This window comes from Pelophylax lessonae (assembly GCF_965119305.1).
Source record: "Pelophylax lessonae genome assembly, chromosome: 3".
Taxonomy (NCBI): domain Eukaryota; kingdom Metazoa; phylum Chordata; class Amphibia; order Anura; family Ranidae; genus Pelophylax; species Pelophylax lessonae.
The window spans coordinates 492,223,249-492,237,642 of record NC_138770.1 but is presented as its reverse complement, the minus strand read 5'-3'; the positions used below and the strand labels follow the sequence as shown (position 1 = coordinate 492,237,642).

General features: G+C 43.0%; 1 protein-coding gene across 1 annotated transcript in view; it reads left to right on the top strand.

Moving 5' to 3' along the window:
- SLC30A6 (solute carrier family 30 member 6) overlaps positions 1 to 12,947 on the top strand; it is a 158,042-nt gene extending 145,095 nt beyond the window's left edge. The window contains exon 14 of the mRNA XM_082249732.1: positions 12,354 to 12,947. Coding sequence (XP_082105858.1) covers positions 12,354 to 12,860 — 507 coding nt within the window. The 3' untranslated portion in view covers positions 12,861 to 12,947. The remainder of the gene's footprint in view (positions 1 to 12,353) is intronic.
- The last annotated feature ends 1,447 nt before the right edge of the window (positions 12,948 to 14,394 follow it).

The window sequence follows — 14,394 nt, the reverse complement described above, 5'->3', positions numbered from 1 at the left end:
TACACTGTACATATAAATTCTCAAAACAATATAAATAATGTAAAACATTTGTAAAAAATAAATCAGGGCTTGTTCACACGCGTTTTGGTCGCTGAAAAGCAACCAGCATTCAGATTGCTCTTCAGAGAGCATTTGACAGGAGGTAAGGAGCCGTTGTATCGCCTCGTTACTGCCTGAAACAAACCTTACATCCTTAGGCTCCTTTCACACACTCCGTCCGTTGGACGGAGTCCGTTTTTCTCAGCGGGGGATCGAGCCGCCGATCCCCTGCTGAGCAGCAGGAGGACAGCTGTGTCTCCGCGCTGTGTGCGGAGACACAGCTGACAGTTCCCCATGCATCTCTATGGGGGAAATCGGATGGGAACAGACATGTCTCCGCTGACATCCAATCCCCCATAGAGATGCATGGGGGGACCATTCAGATCCGCCAAAAAAACGGACAGGCGGATCTGAACGGTCCGCCTGTGTGAAAGGGGCCAAATTAGCCCTATCTAAAGGTGGGGGGCAGCTGGCCATGTTTGCCCTGGGCACTGAATGACCTTGTCCCGGCACTGACTCTGTGGAATAACAATGTAAAATGTGATTACTCTGCATGCCCTTCAGTGGAGAATGTGTGTTTGGTGCTTTCCTCAAAAAGTTTATCAAACAAGCCGCCTGTCATTCTCACCTGTGTAGGAATGGTGATCATACGGTTCTACTATGTAGGACCGTTGATCACTGTTCCTACACCAGTAGCCATGTCCAATCACAGTAAGAAGCATGCCCCTAGGGACACACTTAACCCCTCCTTCCCCAATAAAGTTAACCCCTTCCCTGCCAGTGTCATTTTGCAGTAACAGTGCATATGTATAGCATTTGGGTAACCCCAAAAGTGTCAAAAATGTCAGTCAAGGGTCCGATCTGTCCGCCGCAATGTCGCAGTACTGCAAAAAAATCGCAGATCGCCGCCATTACGCGTTAAAAAAAAACCCACCAAAAATTACAGAAATCTTTCCCTTTAGTAAACGCAATAACTTTTGCGCAAACCAATCAAAATACGCTTTTTGCGATTTTTTTTTTTTTTTTTTACCAAACCTATGTAGCAGAAAACAAATTGGCGGAAAATGTTAAAAAATTTTGATTTTTACATTTTTTTTGGGGGAATTTCATATAAAAAAATGTGAAAAATATTGTTATTTTTGCAAAATTGACGCTCTTTTGTTTATAGCGCAAAAAGTAAAAATCGCACAGGTGATCAAATACCACCAAAAGAAAGCTCTGTGGGAAAAAAGGACGTCAAATGCGTTTAGGTACAGCGTCGCACGACCGCGCAATTGTCCATTAAAGTCACGCAGTGCCGAATCGCAAATAAGGCCCTGGTCAGGAAGGGGGTAAAATCTTCCGGGGCTTAAGTGACAGCCCCATTTCTCAGTTCTATTTCAGATTGTTGCAACTGAACATTCTGGCTTTGTGGGACAAGAAGGTTGAGTCCTACTGCTTTCTCATGCTTTTCCTTTTTTTGTATATTTGGTTTATAGTTGAAACTTGTTTGAAGTGTAAATGACATTTACTAATTACAGTGCCTTGCGAAAGTATTCGGCCCCCTTGAATTTTTTGACCTTTTGCCACATTTCAGGCTTCAAACATAAAGATATATAACTGTAATTTTTTGTGAAGAATCAACAACAAGTGGGACACAATCATGAAGTGGAACGAAATTTATTGGATATTTCAAACTTTAACAAATAAAAAACTGAAAAATTGGGCGTGCAAAATTATTCAGCCCCCTTAACCACTTAAGCCCCGGAAGATTTTACCCCCTTCCTGACCAGGGGGTATTTTGCGATTCGGCACTGCGTGACTTTAACGGACAATTGCGCGGTCGTGCGACGCTGTATCTAAACAAATTTGGCGTCCTTTTTTTCCCACAAACAGAGCTTTCTTTTGGTGGTATTTGATCACCTGTGCGATTTTTTGATCACGCGCTATAAACAAAAAAAGAGCGTAAATTTTGCAAAAATAGCAATATTTTTCACATTTTTTATATAAAATTCCCCCCAAAAAAAATGTGAAAATCAAAATTTTTTAACATTTTCAGCCAATTTGTTTTATGCTACCTATGTTTGGTAAAAAAAATTGCAAAAAGCGTATTTTGATTGTTTTACGCAAAAGTTATCGCGTTTACTAACAAAGGGAAAGATTTTTGTCATTTTTGTTGTTTTTTTTTTAACGCGTAATGGCGGCGATCTGCGATTTTTTTTTTTTTTGCGGTACTGCGACATTGGGGCGGACAGATCGGACCCTTGACTGACATTTTTGCCACTTTTGGGGTTACCAGTGACATTTCTACAGTAATCAGTGCTATACATATGCACTGTTACTGTAAAAATACACTGGCAGTGAAGGGGTTAACTTTTTTTGAAAGGGAGGGGCTATGTGTGTCCCTAGGGGCGTGCTTTCTACTGTGATTGGCTGTGGCTTCAAATGTATGAAGAGTGATCAACGGTTCTACATAGTAGAACCGTATGATCATCCTTCATACACAGGGGAGAATGACAGGCAGCTTGTTTACACAAGCCGCCTGACTTTCTCCCTCTCCCCCGCCGATCGCAGAGTGACCGGCGGACATCGGGTCCGCCGGTCACACGCGCGGGGGGGGTCCGTGACCACGCGGGAGCGCGCCTCCGGGGGGCGCGCGCTCGCTCCCTAGACCCTCACAAGCTAGTGACGTAGCCCTACTTCACTTTGCCTGTGAGGGGCTGACTGCCGACGTAGATCGGCGTTAGGCAGTCGGCAAGCGGTTAAGTTAATACTTTGTAGCGCCACCTTTTGCTGTGATTACAGCTGTAAGTCGCTTGGGGTATGTCTCTATCAGTTTTGCACATCAAGAGACTGAAATTTTTGCCCATTCTTCCTTGCAAAACAGCTCGAGCTGAGTGAGGTTTGATGGAGAGCGTTTGTGAACAGCAGTTTTCAGTTCTTTTCACAGATTCTCGATTGGATTCAGGTCTGGACTTTGACTTGGCAATTCTAACACCTGGATATGAGAAGAAAAGCAGTGCCACCTCAGTGTAGATTAAAAGGTTATTTATTACATAAAAACAATGTAGTAACTCACACAGAGCAAATCGTTGATCAGCAAATGGTGATGGTTCATCTGCAACACTGCAGGGATGTTAAGGAAGTACACTGTGGCGGCCGTGGTCCTGGCTGTGCCGTTGGAGTCTGACACTTACTGTGGTTCTGGCAGCATTCAGTATCCAGGCTTACATCCAATAGTGGCAGGGGGGTGCTCGCTTTCGGAGCATGCGTGCTCCTTCCTCAGGCGATGCAGTGTTGCAGATGAACCATCACCATTTGCTGATCAACGATTTCCTCTGTGTGAGTTACTACGTTGTTTTTATGTAATAAATAACCTTTTAATCTACACTGAGGTGGCGCTGCTTTTCTTTTCCTACCCCTTTTTGTCTGTTGCAGAGTCCCTCTAGCGCTGTATGAAGCCTGCAGCCACCTCCACCATCCATCTACACTAACCCCAGGGATTGAACTATCCTGCATACCTCCTAAAAAGACTACCTACAGCCACAGTTGAAACTTTTTTCATAAGATCGAATGTACTTGACTCTTTCACTGGCGCAGGTCGAACGTTGTGTATATGTAACACCTGGATATGTTTATTTGTGAACCATTCCATTGTAGATTTTGCTTTATGTTTTGGATCATTGTCTTTTTGGAAGACAAATCTACGTCCCAGTCTCAGATCTTTTGCAGACTCCATCAGGTTTTCTTCCAGAATGGTCCTGTATTTGGCTCCATCCATCTTCCCATCAATTTTAACCATCTTCCCTGTCCTTGCTGAAGAAAATCAGGCCCAAACCATGATGCTGCCACCATCATGTTTGACAGTGGGGATGGTGTGTTCAGGGTGATGAGCTGTGTTGCTTTTATGCCAAACATAACGTTTTGTATTGTTGCCAAAAAGTTGGATTTTGGTTTCATCTGACCAGAGCACCTTCTTCCACATGTTTGGTGTGTCTCCCAGGTGGCTTGTGGCAAACTTTAAACGACACTTTTTATGGATATCTTTAAAAAATGGCTTTCTTCTTGCCACTCTTCCATAAAGGCCAGATTTGTGCAGTATACGACTGATTGTTGTCCTATGGACAGAGTCTCCCACCTCAGCTGTAGATCTCTGCAGTTCATCCAGAGTGATCATGGGGCTCTTGGCTGCATCTCTGATCAGTCTTCTCCTTGTATGAGCTGAAAGTTATGAGGGACGGCCAGGTCTTCGTAGATTTGCAGTGGCCTGATACTCCTTCCATTTCAATACTATCGCTTGCACAGTGCTCCTTGGGATGTTTAAAGCTTGGGAAATCTTTTTGTATCCAAATCCGGCTTTAAACTTTTCCACAACAGTATCTCGGACCTGCCTGGTGTGTTCCTTGTTCTTCATGATGCTCTCTGCGCTTTAAACGGACCTCTGAGACTATAACAGTGCAGGTGCATTTATACGGAGACTTGATTACACACAGGTGGATTCTATTTATCATCATTAGTCATTTAGGTCAACATTGGATCATTCAGAGATCCTCACTGAACTTCTGGAGAGAGTTTGCTGCACTGAAAGTAAAGGGGCTGAATAATTTTGCACGCCCAATTTTTCAGTTTTTTATTTGTTAACAAAGTTTGAAATATCCAATAAATTTCGTCCCACTTGTTGATTCTTCACAAAAAATTACAGTTTTATATCTTTATGTTTAAAGCCTGAAATGTGGCAAAAGGTTGAAAAGTTCAAGGGGGCCGAATACTTTCGCAAGGCACTGTAACTTTATTTGGTACAGCTTCACCACCAGGGATGAGCTCGGGCGTGTTCGAGTTTGTACATGCCCTATCCCGCCAGGAAGCCGACACTGCACTCTGCTAGTCACAGGCAGTGAGACATTTCCCGATCCGCAGCTGCACAGAACGTGAAATGTCTCACTGCCTGTGATTAGTGGAGTGCAGTGTCGACTTCCTGGCGGGATTGGGCACGTAGCAACTCAAACACACCTGAGCCCATCTCTATTCACCATGTGAATCCAAGGTGTTGTTTCAAACTGCAGTGATTTATTCCCAGTGCTGTCCTAAAACAGCATTCAGGATCAGTGGATCTTGCAGGTATATTGTACATGGCTAGCAGTTTTTATAATGGTTTGAAGTTTTTAAAATCATATGATTTTTGGATTCTGGTGGTGATCAGGTTTAATTGTTAACTGTCAGACATTTCTACAGCTGTAGTGTACACTGATTTTATTAGACAAACCAGAGGTCTTATAGCAAGAGAAGCCGAACAGATTCAATCTTGGGCAGAACTTGTTCAAAGTCCACTTTCCAGGCATGGACCATTAGCAAGCAGACAATTCAGCATCTGGACTTTGGGGGATGGTCTTTTCACCCAGAGGTGTTCCAAAACCTGTGTCTCAAGTGAAGGACATTAGATATGGACCCCTTGGCCTCCAGATTTAACAACAAACAGGACAGGTTTGTCCTGGTGGCTAAGTGGGATGATTGCAACCTGACTTATGCCTGTCCTCTAAAGCTCCTTTTTTGTCTGCTCCACAGGATCAAGGTTGAGGGCTTTCTGGTGCAGCCTGACATCCATCTTTTGTACCAAGATCCAGCTTCCCCTCCTACTTTACAGTTGATGGCTTTAATGGATTGGTTGTTAAAACCCATTTCCTAAGAGAATTAGGGATCTTTCTAAATTTTTTATGCCATCGCTCCTACAAGCTAGGAAGTCCACATCATGTAAGGTCTACCATCGCACAAGGAAGGCTTACTTTGCCTGATTCAAGGTGAAAAAATGTGTTTGCAGGGAATTTTAGCTCTCACAATTGTATTCCAAAGGCCTATTGCTTTGCATCCCCTCATCAAGGCCTATGTACAAGATGTAGCCCACTGTCACATACCTGGTGGGTAGAGCCTGGTTTATGCAGAAGAAGTCCTCTCTTACACCTCTGACTTGGGGCCCCTGGTAGAGTATACAGGTGACGCAGGAGTGCAGAGTCGCACGAGTGCCAGTAGATGTGCTAGCTGCTGAGCTGCTGGTTGATTAGGACGCTAGATAGCAGCAGATGTCCCAGTAGCAGATGGACAGGTATTTGCAACTTGGTAGCTTTAAATGGACTGGAAGTCAGACAAGCTGGGTCATACACAGAGTGATCAGATCAGGTACAGATGTGGAGACAGGAGAATGGTAAAGGAAAAAGCCGGGGTTGATGCACGTAGAGAGCAGGAAAAGTCAAGTGCAAGCTGGGCCAGTATTTCAAGAGCAGATGCAGGTAACGGGAAACAGGACAATTACACAACGCTATAGATGAGACAGCACTGATCCTGGGTGCTGATCCAGCTTAAATAGCCCATTTGTCGCCCCCATCTGTCTGTCATGGAATACGCCGTGCACAATTGTTCCCATTCCAGCGCAGATTGGTTCACCTGCAGGCACGTTCGTATGCGCTAATGCGCCTCTTCTTAGAGAGGTTGGGAGAACAGGGATTTGCCTGCGAGTATTATTCTGTCTTCTGACAGAGCCTTCCTGACACTCACATAATCCCACCTTAACAGCCTCTAGTGACAGATAGGTTCTTTCGGCTCTTCAAAGACCTCCTTTTGAACCTCTTAGAGATTGCCCCTTTGTCTTCTCTACCTCTTCAATTTAGCTTTCCTCCTTGCCATCACCCCTGCTAGATAAGGGTCTGAACTGGCTGCCTTATCTTGTAAAATCTTTTCAGAATCTTGGTAAGCATAAGGCCTCTTTCTGCATTAAGCAGGACAATGATCAATGATCTTCCATCTCTCTATCCTATTCTGGTTTATCCTAAAGATAAATTCCTGGATATTTATAAAAAATGATTGATAAAACAATCAATTGGAGTCTGTTTTGACTTTAAATGAAGCATTTGTCCATCTAGGAAAAAATTGCTTCCATCCCTATTAATCATAAAAAAGAGGGGGGAAGGGCGATAAAGAAGGGGTAAAATACATATTAGCAACTGGCAAATATAATGTATAAGTACGGTCATACAGATCCACATGTAATATTGTTGTAGCCAGTTGTAAATTGTAGATATAGGGTAATATAAGGTAAAAAGGGGGAAAAATGGGACTTTAAATGAGGTGTGTAAAGATGATTGGTGGTTTAACAAGATAATAAAGGCGGGTCTCACATGGTGTAAAAAATGATTTAATACAAATTGTTTTACACAATTACATATAAAATATGGAATAACATTGTGGCATATTGGTAGATGGTACATCAAATACATAATAATAGAACATAGATAAATACATCATCAAATGCAAAAGCTAGTAAGGGGGTCCCCAATTCAACATTCACAAGACCAACAAGATAAAGTGTCAAAAAACAGAGTAATAAATTGTAGTCATGATGAGGGTAGATCCGATAGTCGTGTAGTAGGAAGATAATTGATAATATCAAAGCATCATAGACTCAACATGTTTCGTGGACCCAAATCGCCACTTCGTCGGGAGTGGATGTATGATATTGATCTACAAAATGAATGAAAAATTGGAGTGATAATAATAAATCGGAAAATGGAAAGGATGAAAAAAATGGGGGAGGGAAGGGAAAAACCCAAAACCCCCAAAAAACATGCCAACTTACATAGCAGCCAGATGGTATATGGTATTTAGAGGTGTCGCGGGCCCCCTCGTGAATCCCACCCGGGAGCTGAGGGCACACACAGGTAGGCGGGCAAGGCGGGATACGTTGCACAACCAATGATGAGTATGGGTTGAAGAGAAGTAATGTATGAACCAAGAGGTGTAGCAACAAGATAGGATCTATGTGCAAGGTAAAAGAATAAAAAATTATAGAGAACAAAATATTAATAAATAGTTGTTCATAATGGGATATCATGGTGCTACATATAGGTGTGAAAAAGAAGAAAAAGAAAAAGGTGTGAAAGGGCTTGAAACAGATAAAACAAGGTAGTATATATCTGTTAAACAAGTACCAGAAACCAAAAAGTGAAGTAGGAATAGGACAAGATATGGTGAAAATCATAGCCGCATATAACCCGAAGGAGTAGTGCAAAGAGTAAAAACTTAGACCAAAATAGGGATATAGAAACTGTGCACTTAGTGTGGAGAGTAAAAGTAAGTAATTGAAGGTGAAAACGTGAACTGGTAGAATGGCAAAAATTACCGAAAGTATATCCCAGACTCCATGTAGAGGTGCCCCGCATCAGCCAAGAGCCTCAAAAGCAGTGTGGACCCAGCGTCACGGTAATGCAGAGATAGGACCCGACGGGAACCGCCAAGAATATGACTGTCCCGCGGGCCAACTACTGCATTTATGGTGGAAAACACAGACCGTCGGCACATTGACGCCAGAAGACGTAATGCGCGGCGGATCCGCCCACCCTTTCCCCCGTGTGTAGGAGACAAGGGGAGAAAGGAAGGGCATCCGGCTCGCATCGCAGCTCCCGGGAGGGTGGGCAGGGGCCACCAGAAGGACCAAAAAACAGTTGTAACCCAATATGTATATTGAAGATTACTGCCAAGATGACAAAAAAACATATATATTGAACATATTGTATCAAGTTGTTATTGTAAAAAATAGAAGGATGCAGCAAGGCAACCAAAAACCGGAAGTGATAACACTTCGACATGATATAGTGTGGTATGACACCGCCTATGCAATGATGCAGATAATGAATGGTAACAGTGTAGATATCACCAACCAAATCACACACCTCCATCCCTGAGCATATGTATAAAAAATGATTGATAAAACAATCAATTGGAGTCTGTTGGGACTTTAAATGAAGCATTTGTCCATCTAGGAAAAAATTGCTTCCATCCCTATTAATCATAAAAAAGAGGGAGGAAGGGGGATAAAGAAGGGGTAAAATACATAGTAGCAACTGGCAAATATAATATATAAGTACGGTCATACAGATCCACATGTAATATTGTTGTAGCCAGTTGTAAATTGTAGATATAGGGTAACATAAGGTAAAAAGGGGGAAAAATGGGACTTTAAATGAGGTGTGTAAAGATGATTGGTGGTTTAACAAGATAATAAAGGCGGGTCTCACATGGTGTAAAAAATGATTTAATACAAATTGTTTTACACAATTACATATAAAATATGGAATAACATTGTGGCATATTGGTAGATGGTACATCAAATACATAATAATAGAACATAGATAAATACATCATCAAATGCAAAAGCTAGTAAGGGGGTCCCCAATTCAACATTCACAAGACCAACAAGATAAAGTGTCAAAAAATATATAGAGTAATAAATTGTAGTCATGATGAGGGTAGATCCGATACTCGTGTAATAGGAAGATAATTGATAATATCAAAGCATCATAGACTCAACATGTTTTGTGGACCCATATCGCCACTTCGTCAGGAGTGGATGCATGATATTGATCTACAAAATGAATGAAAAATTTAAGTGATAATAATAAATCGGAAAATGGAAAGGATGAAAAAAATGGGGGAGGGAAGGGAAAAACCCAAAACCCCCAAAAAACATGCCAACTTACATAGCAGCCAGATAGTATATGGTATTTAGATCTCCTTTGACTAATATTTCTTTATTTGACTTGATATTGGGAAAGATCTGCATCCCCCTGATCCCAGGTATTTTTTAGGTGGTTGCCTTTCCTCTCCACCTGCTGCCTGTAGGCGCTAGCACCTGCCTGTCTTGATCAAATCTCATTTCCAGATTATGGCTGCTTCCTGGGTATTTCCTAGGTTGGTACACCCTGATCCTTGAATTGGATGTCCTCTGCCAGTTGTCCTCTGCTCTGTAGTCTCTGGTAAGATGATTTGACCTAGTGGGCTGATAGGGAATCTCATTCTGGGGTTGGTGCTTGTTTCTTATTCTATACATTTTTCAGCCTAGTACTTCTTATGGCATGCCACTTGGTACCTGGTACGTCTTATTTGAGCTCCTTTCTCTCTCTTCTGCTGAAGATGGCTCCTTGTTGCCTGTGGGAGTTCCTGCAGAAACTCTTGCCAACCAGACCTGTGTTTTCTGTTCCAAGGGGTTATCCCCTTTGTGGATTCTTTATGCAAAAAAACTGGGTACACTGAAAGTCGTGGTTTTGTCTTGGCCTTCTTATTCTGCCAAATATGGGTTGGTTAACCTGGAAGCTGGTTTTCTCATTAGTTCCCTGGTGCTCTTCTTATTGCCCTTATTGAGATTTCTGTTTTTCTCTACCATGTCCTCCTGGACAGCATGACACTCCCTCCTCAGGGTATAAGGGTCAGGCACAACATCCACATCTTACTTTAGGTCCTGTCCCTCTTCTCTTGCAGGAATGTACCCCATTTGGTCGCCCTCTGCTTCCGCCCAACTGCTTAATCCTGTTACCTCTTTTTTTTTTTATTGGGCTTCAGCCTTCAGGGATGAGTTATTTCTTCCCTGCCTGAGTCCATTATCCAGTGGAGGTCATGTTCTTGGGCTTGTACAGCACCTAGCTTATAACCTTCTCCCTTGTGTGGAGCTACCAACTGAATTTCTGTTAATGTTTCTCCTAAACCGTTTGTTCCCAGGTGGCTATTTTAGCCTTCAATGTTGCTTGCTCGGGCTGCAAGGTACTTCTACAGTTAACAGTTTGTTTCAGTCTTTTAGCTCTTTGTTTTTTCTTGAGCGCCTGTTATTGCTGTTTAGCTCTATTGTTACCCAGCCACAATTATTGCTTGGGGATGTCCCATGGTCTATGAATCCATTCCTGTGTCCTGTACTGTATAATAAATATAATAGGAATTTCAATGTGCCTGCAAATTCTATATCTTGGAGTACAGTACAGGGCACGGGCCCCTCTTCTCACATCTCTGTGATTTCTTCATTGCTTGATGATAAAACTGGAGCCTCACAGAGCAGGCAGGGCTATGGGTCAGAACAGTAATTCTCCGGCACTTGAGTGGTATGCGTGAAGGTGAGTGGTGTGTGTGATCCTTGATATCGCAACATATGCTCTTGCTGCCCCCTCAGGGCCATGGGTATCCAAACAAACTGCAAAACAACAACAAGAGAAGGGCGCACCGACCTAGTTCATTACCACTAAAATTATTTATTAAAAATGAAAGAACAGCATACGTTATACTCACAAATGCATGATGTCAAAAGTGGAACAAGTCTCCTCCAAGACTGCTCGGATGCACCGTTGATGCCAGGAGACCTGGTGGCATCTGTGACACATTTCAGAGGGAGAACCCTCTTCCTCAGGGCCAAAATAATGAATGACCCACCACAAGTTTAAATAGGTAGATCTATCTAGTCCATACCGCCCCAATGGCCCTTACTGCCTCCAGATACACACAACCCTCATCTCTGCTCTCTTGAAGGCGGGGCAGGCCTGTGGGGTGGTATGGATTAGATAGATCTACCTATTTAAAATTGTGGTGGGTCATTAGTTTGTTTGGCTCTTAGGAAAAGGGTTCTCCCTTGAAACGCGTAAGCCAAGCTTACACAGACACCACCAGGTCTCCTGGCATCATCGGTACATCCCAGCAGTCTTGGAGGCAACTTGTTCTACTTTTATTTGACATGCATGTTTACATCACACGTTTGTGAGTATAATGAATGCTGTTCTTTCATTTTTAATAAATAATTTTAGTGGCAATGCACTAGGTCGGTGCGCCCTTCTCTTGTTGTTTTGCAGGGCTATATGGGGACACCAGGGAGCTGACCCAGGGAAGGTTATCAAAATGAAACAAATCACTGCTCTGAAAACATTCAGCTGAGCCAGATAGATCCCGAGCAGCTGTGGCAGTCCTGTAGGAATGGGTGCTCACCAAGGTCACCAGGGAAGGTTATGCCAGTGTCCAATCAACGGAAGGTAGTGGTAGATGATCCATGGTCTATGAATTACATTCTGTGTCCTGTACTGTGCTCCAAGATATGGAATTTACAGGCACAGGTCGAAATTTTTGGTGCTTGCCGTAAAATCTTTTTCTTGGAGTTCATCAAGGAACATACTGTAGGTATAATGCCTCTGTGTTCAAGATCTACTTACTCCTAAAACTGGTTTTCTAAAAGCTGGTGTGTAAGAAGGTTTTTACTTGACCAGCTAATGGATATTTTTATTTGCCAGTGTCCAGTTCCTCTTAAAGGCAACAGTATAACCCAATGTTTTTAAATTCTACTGATCCTTTGTCCCTTAATGACAAGAAATGAATGTAACAAAATTCATGTTATATTAGCCTTTGTACAAATTTAAAAATGCAAAACTTGACTGACAACTCAGGACAAAATAGGTAGGTGCTGATGGGTTGAGTATAATTGAAGAATACCTTTTAACACTACATAATTATATTTCATTGTTTCTATAATTTTTGCTTTTCAGGCAGGATCAGTTCATGTCAGGATTAGAAGAGATGCCAATGAGCAGATGGTACTCGCTCATGTCACAAACCGACTTAGCACATTGATTTCAACACTGACGGTTCAGATCTTCAAAGATGAATGGGCTAGGCCAGTTTTGTCTTCTGGTGCCATGCCACCCAATATGTTAAACATTCCAGATCATCACATTGTTCAGATGCCATCTTTGAAGACCTCCATTGATGAACTAAGTCCAATGACCTCCACACCATCCAAACCTAGTAGCCCACCTCCAGAATTTGCCTTCAACACACCAGGCAAAAACATCAACCCTGTCATTCTTTCAAATACACAAGCAAAGCCATATGGCCTAGGAATTTATGGATCTGCTCCATATGGTGGTACATTTAGCCAAGGATTTGGAGTGCCTGGGCTTGGCAGCACACAGGGTTTGCGAACTGGTTTCACCAATGTTGCCAACAGATATGGAACATACACTCCATCACAGGCATCTCAGTTCAAACAATGACAATTTTGTTTTGAGTTTCTCACCTATTTTTTGGGCTCTACTTGTTTTATGTTTGAGAACTATTTACACCATGATGCAAGGACTCTCTCTTTGGACCTGTAAAAACCCAAAAATATCTTGTGCCTGCATACCACTGAAACATTCCTTATGATATTTTCTTCATTATGCACATTGTCTTGTTCATAAAGTGTATGTCTGGGCAAAATAACATTAAAAACATATTTAGTATATATGCATATTTCTCAGAATTCCAGTCTTCTTGTTTGAGCTGACAACACAGTTCCTCTGCTGCTGCACTAAAATCCCAGTCCGGGTGGTTAGGTCTGCCCAGTTCCCCTTAGCTGGACAACAGAACACCTTCCCACTCCTTATCTCAATTGCATAAAGGAAATGTGTTCTGCAGTCCAGCAGGGAAAACCTTTTGCCTTCAGCGCATAAAGTGGCAGGGGATATCTGCTCAAACAAGATGATCGGAGCACACAGGCTTTTCTGGCAGAACAGGGATAAGTTATAGGAAAATGTAGCTATATTGCAGGGATGCACTGAATGTGTTTTTCTTTATTTTGCCCAGACCCATGCTGTAAAACTCTTACAAACAGCTGAGGTGGAAGGCATTAAATATTGTTTTTTATTAAAGCATATGGCAGCCTTTTTGTTTATTGTCATAGATGATATTCCCCATCTATTTAAAGTGATTTGTGATGCTCTCAGTGGTCAGGGGCGAGCTGGGCCGGGGGGCAAGGTGGCAATTTCCCCCCCGGGCCGATCTGATCCCCCTCAGAAAAGGCCGCTCAGTTTCTTGGGTCAGTCGGTACTCGATATGCATTGCATTGAAATGGGAGGCACTCACACTGTCACTTGCTGCTGGCCGTGGCCGGCGACTGCCCTGCCCTGGAGGCCTGGTTGCTAGATCACCAGCCGCTTTGCGTCTAGCAACCAGTGACGTCACGGTCTCCAGATCAGAGAGGAGGACCCATTATGCAAAGCGCAGCGATCAGCCTTCCTCCGCGCCGATTACTGGCCCCAGCTGCCCGGCCCCACCCACCTCCGGCTCCTCCCTCCATCCATCAACGTGGGGCCGATGCAGAAGAGGGGGCTGGCCTGGTAAACTGCAGTCTGCAACGGCGGCAATCCAGATTTCAAGTCAAGTTACCTGCTGCGGTGGACAGTGTCTGTCGGTGAGGTGGTCGGGACTCAGGGAAGAGCAGCCAGTGAGTGCCCAAAAAAAAAAGTGTCATGTGTGGACAACATGTGGAGCATTTTTTCCCTGTACTTACCCCCTGGCACTGTATACAGCCTGTATATTGATGTCTAGCTGTTCCTGGCACTATATACCTGTCTCATACCTGTATTATACAGTTATGAGACAAGTATTAAGAGCCAGGAGCAGCTAGACATCAATATACAGGCTGTATACAGTCCAGTTAAAGAGGAAGTATACCCTCCTCTACAACTTCTACCTATAGGTAAGCCTATGATAAGGCTTACCTATAGGTACTGTAAATATCTCCTAAACATGTACCATTTAGGAGAT